Genomic DNA, 10,808 nt, shown 5'->3' on the forward strand with positions numbered 1-10,808 from the left:
GCAAAGTACGCTCTAGAGTTGGATGAAAATGTATCTTGGATAGGAGAAATTTCTTATCCTATTTTCTCTATTATTGTAAATAACTGTTGATTTAGAATAATATTAAAAATTTTTCAAAAAAAAAAAAAAAAGAAAAAGAAAAGAAGAAAAGAAAAATAAGATTATTCACTAAAAAAGAAATAATTGACAAAATTACATTGATTTTGCTCATATCGGTAACTGAACGAATTGTGGATTTAGAACTGCATCGGAGTCCAGTTCGGATAGCAATAGCATAGCCACGCTTATCTTCAATTATTTATTTAACGGCGATTCCGTTGGCAGTTGGCGCCATTTTTCGTCCAAAAAAACACACAACACAGCAGCGCGGCGGAGCACAGTTAGGCTAATCATGCTCCTCACACCACACGATTGCTTCTCCACGCGCCTTCGTCTTCATATTCACAATCACAAACCCAGTCGACCATTCCCAGGCAACTTACTCACCAGAACTCGAGCGACCCGGCTCTGTAAGGCGAGCCTTATCACCAGCTCTGACTCCTTCGAGGTGGGCCGGCTCATCGGGAGCTATGGCTTCATGAATGTAACAAGGTTACACTTGAAAACTCTCATTTAAATTCGAAAACAAACGTACAATGTTTGGATTTTTACATATTAGTGTATTTTGTGCCTGGTTACTTAAGAATTCAAATTCATGCTTAATCTTTTTGTTTGGTGGGAAATTTGAATTGAAACTAATTGCAAAATGCACCGTTCCGTTTGATAGACTAGGACTTTAGAATTCTCTTGAATTGATATAAATTAAAACCTAAAGGGAAAAAACGATCTTTAGACTATTTTTAACTTATTTGATCAAATTACGTTATTGCAATACATGAATTTGTACTGTGCGATATAGTATCACATTGTCATTTAGAAAGTGTTTGATAATGTTTTAGATCATGTTTGAAATGGTGTATTTTTCTTCTCCTTCTATAGTTTCTACTGAAATTAATTTTGGGGTTTTCTCCATTTGTCTTTCTCCGTCTCTCATTTTTCTTCATGTGGGAATTTGTCAATATATGTCTTTTTTTTTGAGGCAACAGCTACTCAGGGTTTCCATCTGGTGTGGATACTGAATACTCATCTGGAGGTATGGGGCAATTGAGGGTTCAAGATGTGGGAGAAGGCAGTGTAAAGATCAGGTGAGCTTTTCTAGAATTTATGCATCAATTGAAAATTTGAAAATGGGAAAATGACATTTTCATGGCTCTAAATTTGAATGTAAACTATTTGGTCTGCTATCTTCTGTTGTTGGTCCTGATAGTACTCATGGCAGTTCTTTTGCAGGCTTTACGAAGGGAGAGTCTCTCAAGGTCCCTATAGAGGAATCCCAGTTATATTTAAGGTAATATTTTATTAAAATCCGTTTCACTCTGGAATCTTTTTATGTAGTTCTATTTAAATTCTCTAGACTAAATACATATTTAAAAAACTGATACAGCATTTTGAATGGTAAAGGTATATCCTGGACAACGAGCTGGTGGAATTGAGGCTGACATGATGGCCGCGAATGAGCTAAATGCTCACATATTTCTTCAAGTGAGATTATTATATTACCGTCTGATTATTGGATTTTCTTTTTGTATATACTCTCACCACCATTGCTTAGTAATTCTTGTTGATGAAAAAATTTTCATACACAACTTTTGCAGAGTAGTCCCAAGGAATTATGTCAGAATATTTTGATACTCTTAGGTGGTTTTGAGACAACAACTGGAGAGCAGGTTTGTTGGATGAAATAAAGTATTTGAGCATATCTATGTGTGAGCTGTATTTTTGTCGAGAGAATTAAGTATTTCATCTCTGCAGTGGCTTGCTTTTCGTAATGATGGGAAATATAGTGCAGCAGACTATACCAAATATGCAAGTGAAAGAGTGTTAAGCAAAGCTGCTTGGGAATCAACATCTTGGAATCGTTTCGAAGAAGAGGAAAAAATCAAACGCAGAAGGAATTTTGTAATCAAGCTGTTTCAAGGAGCTATGAAAGGCCTTGCTTATATGCACGATCATGATAGATTGCACCAGAGTCTTGGACCGTCTTCTATTTCTCTAAAGTATGTGTTTGGAAAAATTTATAGTATGTTGTGTTCCTTCAGATTAAATTTTCAAAACTCTACATTTTATTTATTCTCTTGATTTTGCTAAAAGTTTGTGTGATTTATGACAGCACGATCGCAGAAAGAGAAGCTGTTTACTTGATCCCTCGACTTAGAGATCTAGCCTTTTCTGTTGATGTTAGGTAAAGTCTTGGTCACTAATTTTGTCTTTCTCATATAATCTTGGTTTCATTCCTTTTAACATGAGAAAAGCTGATTGTGCATTTCGTTAATCACACGTCTTATTGTCCTTAAACTCAGTTCTCATATTTTCTATTAGCATATATGACTACCATTTTCCTAATGGTTAATTTTCTTCGTTTGAAAGAACTGTGTTTCATTTTTCAGTTTGAATATCAATTCTCTACCAATTTAATTCATTCAGATTTTTTTTATATGAAAACTTGGAACGTACTAAATAATTCCCTGCAAGGCCATGTTTTGGTTGCTTAGTGGTCATGTCAAGGGCTACCTATGTTGGTTTATTTTCCATGAGCAAATCATAAACCAATCCTATTACATTGACTGCATAAAATCCCAATCCCACAGTACTACAGCTAAGCACCTTCAAATAACAAAACATTTTCTAAGTATTGCAAAATGTTCGTCCTACCTCTTACTCAGGTTCAATATACTTTTGAACAGTTGTAAATCCGTTGACTCTGGATGACCAGGTATTCATATCTCGAAGAGGGTACTGGATCATCCCTCTCAGAAGGACTATGGAGACGAGCATCTGCTGCTGGTGCCTTCACACCTATGGATAAAAGAGCATTCGGGATAGCAGATGACATGTAATTTCTTTACATATTTACTTAGATTAAGCATATTGTCTAAGTATAACACTTTGTTTTTTACATTTTTGTTTTTCCATGCAGATATGAAGCAGGTCTTCTCTTTGCATACTTAGCTTTCCTTCCATTTTGTGAACCTGGCATAATGGATAGTCTCTCTTTGCAGGTATAATAAATGTTACTCTATCATCTTCTTCAGTTAATCTTCTTTCCGTATAAGAGTGCCATTAGCTAATCCTGATTTTTTTTTCTTGTTTTTTTCATTGATATCCCATCTGCTTACAGAGGCTTATAGAGAACACTTTCCAACTTGATATTGAAGCAATCCGAGAGTAAGATATACATACATACGTACATAAATATATATGTGTATATTTAATATGAATTTGGTATATTGGTCAAAATTGTAGTTTTTGGTTCATCTCTTCAAATAGATTGTAAGAAAGCTTTGCTGGAATCAAATTTTTTTCTTTCTTGTTTAATCAGATACTGTTTAGCGGATGATCGATTATTAGAAGCTGTGAAGTTTCTGGATCTTGGAGATGGTGCTGGTTGGGAGTTACTCCAGGTTGATTTACATTTTAGATCCTGATGACTATTTCATTAATTAACACTGATATCATCATTCTTCTGTATATTTATTCTGAATTATCATGTCTTATTATTTATTCTTATTGTTTTATGTAGGATATGTTGAATCCTGATTTTCGAAGACGACCAATTGCAGAAGCTGTTCTGAATCATCGATTTATGAGCGTAAAATTTCGTTGATTGTTATTAGAAGTCAAATCATGTTCATAAAATATCTTTTATCATTAAAGTACTCCCAATATGGCTTATGTAAAAATAGTCTCAAAACACAATGAAGTAACTAATATACACACATGATTTATAATAGGTTAATATTTTGTGCTATGCCCTTATATTCTTTTTTATTTTGGTTAGGTTTATTTTTATATATTCTTATTTTTTTTTTTATTTTAGTTAAGTATATTTTAACTTGTATTTTTTTTTTTTTTTGAGAACAATATATTTTTAGTTGAATAATTAATTTATTTTTTTTGGATGTTATTTCATAAATAAAATTATTTTTGATTAAAAAATGTTTAGTTTAAGTATCTATATCTTTATATATTAAAAGTGCCTATCTAACGGCATTTCTTGGTTTAACAGAATATGCTTTAAAAATAAAAGAATATTCTGTTAAATTTAACGATAGGTTTGATCTCCGGTTAACTTTAAAAAATATATAAATAATTAAACCAAAAAATTAAACAATTAAACTAAATAATTAAATCCAAAAAATTAAACAATCCTTTTTTAAATTAAAAAAAATAATCCTAGCCACATATCTCTCTAACATAACTAACAGTATATCTCCAATGTTTGATATTTTTTTTTATTAGTTAAACGTTAACAAATAAATAAAAAATTAACAAATATTAATATTGTTACAGCTTAATTACACGATTTTTTTTTTAAACCAAAAAATTAAACAATCTTTTTTTTAAACGTTTAAACCCAATAATTAAACCCAAAAAATTAAACAATCTTTTTTTAAATTAAAAAAAACTACACCAATACCCACCTTAAATAACAATCATCAATATAAAATTTAAACTCTATATAAAAAAAATCGTTTATAACCTAAAACATTTGAATAACAATGTGTATATTATAGGTTTATATACACAATTATGACATTCTTAACAATTAGTTTTATAAAACATATCGTTTATAACATAATTTACAATTAGTCACTAAATTCTTAAACAAAAACCCCTAGAACTTAAAATAAAACTAATATTTACGTGGCTCGCCACGTAACTCTCTTCTAGTATATATATATATATAGATATATATATATATATAAAGGAAAAGTATGAGGCGGTGACGTGACGGTCTAAAATCTCTCTAAAGCGATTTTTTTTTTCCTTAATTCTCTCAATTTTTTAATATTTTATTAAAGCATAAATTTACAAATTAATATTTTACTATTATTTTAATAAATTTTCTATAAAAATATCTATCTTAAATTAATTATTTTTTAAAAAACACATAATAATAAATATTAATTAAATTAATAATATTAAGTAAATAATTATTCAATTATTTATATATATGTATTCATAACTATATATATGTGTGAATTTTTTTTTTTTACTTTGCAGAATATAGGAATTTTTTTTTATAGAAAAATGTATTAAGAATTGAATAAAAAAAAAACAGGTGTGAGATTATGAATCAAATTTTTTTATAATGCATTATTTTTATATTCTAATCATATAAAGTTGATGTCATCATTGTAGTTCCTATTGATTTCTGTATAAAGGAGAAGTATGAGGCGGTGATGTGGCGATCTAAAATCTCTCTAAAGCTATTTTTTTTTCTCCTTAATTCTCTCAATTTTTTAATATTTTATTAAAGCATAAATTTACAAATTAATATTTATGTTACTATTTTCCAAATAAAAATAAAAATTAAACCATAAATGAAAATTTATGTTACTATTTTCTAAATTTCGGTATTTATTAGTAACAAATTTAATATTTTAAGTATTTGTGTCACAAAATTTTTAACAATAAAGTTAAAATTATAATATAATTTTATTAAGTAATTATTATTAATTAAAATACATAATTTATTTTTTATATATAATTTAAAATATTTTATATATCCGCCGCGAAGCGCGAGATATTTACTAATTATTTATAAAAAGAAAACAAAATAATATTCTAAATTTGTTATTAATCATAATGTTAATTTAATTATCTTAATAGTTTTAATTTTATAACACTTTTTATTGTTTTTGAAATATTATATATATTTTTATTTTTTTTTATAATAATAATAGAGATATATTTTTTTTTTTAAATATGTGCAATGAATTTAAACTTGAATTGCAATATTGAAGAAAAAAAAAGCGTTGTGTTGTATAGACCCATTTAATATATAACATATATAAACTAATAATACCTATTGATGTGGTTTACTATTTCTAAAATTGATATCTATAGTTAAATAAAATTAGTATCCAAAAATGTTCTATATATATACTAGGAAGAAGTCACGTGCACGTATAGTTAATTTTATTTAGATTTTTGTTATATTGCGATTTTTTTTCGCTTAAAAACTCGAGACCAAACTCCGATAAAATTGACACATCGACTCATATCCCTAGAGGATTGATGAGCTGTCAAGAAGGAACTCCTAGAGAATTAACCTCGCCTGAACTAAACTCGCGAGATGATGTGACCATGAAAGAGTCTAGTCGCATTACTACGCTTCGCGTAATATAAAATAAGCAGGACTAAGAAGGGATAATACAAGTCGCGCATATCCCGAGATATATGCGATGACTAAATAGCCTTCTCCTGCGACCAAGTAAAGATCTCTTCTTTACATAATGAATTAGTCCGAATGACAAAGCGTATTCGATAACTCGATAGGGACTCGCATGTCCTATGTTGTCGACGCATATGAGGTGTCCATTTATGTGACCCAGTCAGAATACAAACACCTTAACGTGAGGCTCGTTAGTCCTCCTTAGAAAGATAGAACGCACCCAAAACCTGCGAGCTTGTGCGAGAATATGAACAGGCAACTCGCACCCTAGAGGTCGCGTACGTTGATATACTTATTGAAACGGATTTAAACTATTCTTCATTTATTCTTTTACATTTTATGATAATTTAATGTTGATATTCAATGTAAAATGGTTCTATAACCGATCAGTTCTGTGTAACTAAAATGACACTTGCTTTGTATATAAAGGAGTGATCTAACATGAATAAACTAAGACAGAAATTTGTCGCAATAGTAGACTAAGAAGACCGTAATCTGACTTAACCACTATACATCTTTGTGTTCATTATATTTTTGTTCTATTATCTGGGAAGTCTCGTTCGAATACTTGCTATTCTAAGTTAAGTCCTTGATGTTTTTCTGTTAAATATTTATCATTTATTTTCTATTTGGTGTTGTCCAAATTTTTCCGACAACATTTGGCGCCGTCTGTGAGAAATTTTATTATTGATTTTGGAGAAAAATCAACATGGCTGCCAACCAGACAAATGGAAACAACAACACGGGATCTTTTAATGTCGAAACCATGAATGTTCCACTCCTAGGTGATGGAACTAATCCAACTGATACAATCGTTGGGGGTGTGGGACGAACCAGCATCACCCCTTTCAACCTATTCCTAGAAATTGCTGGTCACGTTGGGGAAACATCGACACCAGCAGCCACCGTGGGCCACTTCTCGCCTATCACGCCAGTCGTAGTCTTTGAAGGCATTATTCAGCTTACGACAACACAATACACAACCATGCAGGAACAAATACAGGCATTACAGGCCGAGGTCGATGGAAGAGAGAGAGTCAGGACCTGACGTCCATCTCGGGTCCCAAACAAGCGTTCAGGCAATCCTTAGGTAACCACAACTAGACAACAAACTGAGCATCCTAACAATAATCGTACTCGCAAGGAACGTGTGACTGAACAAGGAGGCCTTGATCTGAATCAGCCTACGCATAACTCTACACGAAATAGGGAGCCAGTTGCACTTGATGCTTGTCGTCAAAATGCAGGAAGAAAAGAGAGACCGCAGGAGGAAGATCCTGAACGACAGAACCTGCAGAGTCGGGCTCAACCGCGAGTAGAGGTAAATGAAGTGAAATCTTATTCTTTTTTTTACTAATAGTTGTTCTCCTAGTATTTATACCAGGTCGGGGTCCGTCAAGACTCGACGAGGAGGTAGGTACCATGTGCACAGAGGTGATCTTCACGATCATCTCAATGAGATTTTCAGAGCATGATCTCAAACACTGAGGAATTGCAATGATAATGACGAGCCCCATGATCCCCGTGTGGGCGATTAAGGCACGCAGAACATGAACAACCCGACTAATCCAGTCAACCCGCCAATCACACCAGTTGCGACCATAGAAGTAATGATCCCTGCCAACATAGCAGCACTTACCGCTGTACCAACAGTGACACAAACCAATCCCATATTACTAGGAGGTATTGACCAAGAGAGCCTCTTGCGAGCACTAAGGATGATTGAGCAGCAGAGAAAGCCCATTTACAAACTTCAAAGGACGTAGCCCTTTGCAGAAGAAGTGCGACAAGCCAGGCTTCCAAAAGGCTTTAGGCTATCTGAATCGCTCAAATACAAAGGTACTACTAACCCCATCTATTATTTAGATAAATTTAATATGATTATGGAAGTAAACCAGGTACCACAACTGGCAAAATGTCAGATACTCGGCGCGACTCTGGAAGATAATGCTCATGATTGGTTTAGCCAATTACCTGAGGCCTCGATATCAACATGGGAAACCTTTGTAGACTTATTCTTAACGCACTTTCAGGCCACGATGACGTACAAACTATCGTACACAATGTTGGCAAATATTAAACAGGAAGTCGGTGAGTCTTTACAAGGTTATTTTAAATGTTTTAATGTTGAGATAACCAAGGTCGAGAAGGGCCCCTGAGTCTTCGTTGGTCTGTATGTTAATTACAGGTATCTTGCTAAGAACCGAATTTTGGGAAAAATTGTAAGCGTGACGACCCGAGTTGTTAGTGGAATTCTTTACTATGAACCGCATAAAAGAATTGAGAATTCTTTGGCTAAGTTGGAAAGAGGAAATGAGAAGCGCGAGTTTCCTATGCCTAGATCACATTCTCGAAGCCCGAAAGGAAAGAATTCTAGGGGTCAAAGCCCCAGAAGACGCAGTCCATCTAGACGAAGAAGTCCAAAGCTCGCCAAGTCCCCCACTAAAAAGGAAGCATCCCCAAAAGGAAAGGGGGCCCACATTTTGTTAATTACATCGAGTTGTCTGCTCCTTGCGACCATATATATGCAATAGAAGAATAAAATGACATTTTCAAAAAGCCACCTCCAATCTAGGGTAATCGTGATAAGAAGGACCCCAAGAAATTTTGTAAGTATCACAAAGATATTGACCATACAACTTTAGAGTGCTGGTTCCTTCAGGACGAGATTAAGGAATTAATCAGACGAGGAAAATTAAGCAAATATAAGAAGAATGGAGAGAATCATCCCCAAGGGGATGATAACAATGATACAAATGATGTGAGTGGTTCTTGAGCCCCAAGCAATATTTTAACTATCATAGGAGGGCCGCATGTCGGTGGAGACTCTAGAAAATCACATGAGCACTATGTAAAAGAAGCAAAAGAAAAACCCTCACTCATGTAAATAACTTGAGTGAACGACTAGAAAAGTTATTTAAGAAAGAATATGACGACATTACCTTCATGGAGAGCGACGCAAGGTGGGTACATCATCCACATACCGACGCCCTAGTGGTAGTCACTAACGTTGGAGGGGATAATGTACATCGTGTCCTAGTTGATAATGAAAGTTCTGGCAACCTCTTAAATTTACAAGCTTTTAAACAAATGGGGTTACATGAAAAGGACTTGCGACCATAACCTCGAGTATTTATGGTTTCTCTAGAGGTACTATCGCATTGAAGGGAATGATAAAGTTACTAATAACTCTAGGGATTGCACCCATCACTGCCAAATCAATGGTTGATTTTGCAGTAATCGATCAACATTCTGCCTATAATGCAGGGATAGGTCGTCCTATTCTAAAAGAAATGAAGATAGTTACGTCAACCTATCATTTACCATGAAATTCCCCACCCCGCGGGTGTCGGATCAGTGCAAGGAGTCCAGCCGATTCGAGGGAATGCTACAATACTGCATTAAAAATTGTAGAAAAGAATAAGTCGGTAAATGTCATCTATTTTCTCGAAGCTCCTCCTCCTCGACATGAATGTTTCAAAATCAAAGAAATACCACATACTGAAAAGCTAGATCTGGAGGATCCTCAACTACACTAACATTACGCAAGTTACAGAAGAGACAATCGAGGTACCTATCGATTCTTATGATAATTTAAAGTGTTAAAAATTGGTTCTAAACTAACGTTTTAGCAGCCAAAAAAGCTTGTTAGTTTTCTCAAACAAAATCTGGATATTTTTGCGTGTAAACATTTAGACATGATCGAAATACCGCCCGAGGTCATGTGTCACCGTTTGAACATCGACCCCGATGCGCGAGGAGTATGACAAAAGCACCGCAAAATAGACCGCGCGTGTTACCAAGTCCTTAAGGAGGAAGTGGATCGCTTACTGGCATGTGGCTTCATAAAGAATTCATTTTATCCAAACTGGTCATGAACTCCTCAGCTTTATGGACGCATACTTTGAATATAATCAAATCCCGATGTACGAGCCAGACTAGGAGCACGCCTCCTTCATCATTGATCGAGGTTTGTACTGTTATAAAATAATTCCTTTTGGGTTAATAAATGCAGGTGGGACGTACCAAAGATTGGTTAACATGATGTTTGTAGATTTGCTAGGGAAGACAATGGAAGTGTATGTTGAGAATATGCTCGTATGTTGAGGATATGCTCATAGAATCTCAACATGGGAAAGACCATGTCACTCACTTAGATTCTATGTTTAGAATCCTACGCCACTACAAAATGCAACTTAATCCATTAAAGTGCATTTTTGGAGTGAGATCAGAGAAATTTCTTAGTTTTATGGTGAACCAACGAGGGATTGAGGCGAACCCAGCTAAAATAAAAGCCTTGGTAGAGATGCAATCCCCCACCAAGCCTAAAGAGGTCCAAAGCCTGATAGGTAAAGTCAGAGCTTTAAACAGTTTTGTATCTCACTCTTTTGATAAATGTAAAGATTTTTTTTTTTCAGATATTAAAGGGTAACAAAAAGTTTCAATGGACTGACAAATACAAAGAAGCAGTTCAGGCATTAAAAACGCACCTGGGGTAACCCCCGATACTTTCCAAGTCGATGCCTAGAAA

The 10,808-nt window shown here is 33.9% G+C and overlaps 1 protein-coding gene across 1 annotated transcript; it reads left to right on the forward strand.

Moving 5' to 3' along the window:
* Positions 1–204: 204 nt before the first annotated feature.
* On the forward strand, positions 205–3,847 carry LOC115721879 (uncharacterized). Its single transcript, XM_030650978.2, has 12 exons — positions 205–591; positions 1,086–1,184; positions 1,330–1,387; positions 1,501–1,581; positions 1,695–1,766; positions 1,852–2,096; positions 2,210–2,281; positions 2,813–2,932; positions 3,017–3,098; positions 3,218–3,264; positions 3,419–3,500; positions 3,620–3,847. The coding sequence occupies exons 1-12, from the start codon at positions 392–394 to the stop codon at positions 3,701–3,703; spliced, it is 1,242 nt and encodes a 413-aa protein (XP_030506838.2). The 5' UTR covers positions 205–391; the 3' UTR covers positions 3,704–3,847.
* Positions 3,848–10,808: the final 6,961 nt, after the last annotated feature.

This window comes from Cannabis sativa, chromosome 9, assembly GCF_029168945.1.
Source record: "Cannabis sativa cultivar Pink pepper isolate KNU-18-1 chromosome 9, ASM2916894v1, whole genome shotgun sequence".
NCBI classification, from domain to species: Eukaryota; Viridiplantae; Streptophyta; class Magnoliopsida; order Rosales; family Cannabaceae; genus Cannabis; species Cannabis sativa.

Excerpts from the sequence above, each read along its gene's own strand:
- LOC115721879 (XM_030650978.2), top strand. The coding sequence starts at position 392 with ATGCTCCTCACACCACACGATTGCTTCTCCACGCGCCTTCGTCTTCAT. Across the intron at positions 1,185-1,329 it reads GAAGGCAGTGTAAAGATCAG|GCTTTACGAAGGGAGAGTCT; the intron begins GTGAGCTTTTCT and ends GTTCTTTTGCAG. Across the intron at positions 1,582-1,694 it reads ATGCTCACATATTTCTTCAA|AGTAGTCCCAAGGAATTATG; the intron begins GTGAGATTATTA and ends CAACTTTTGCAG.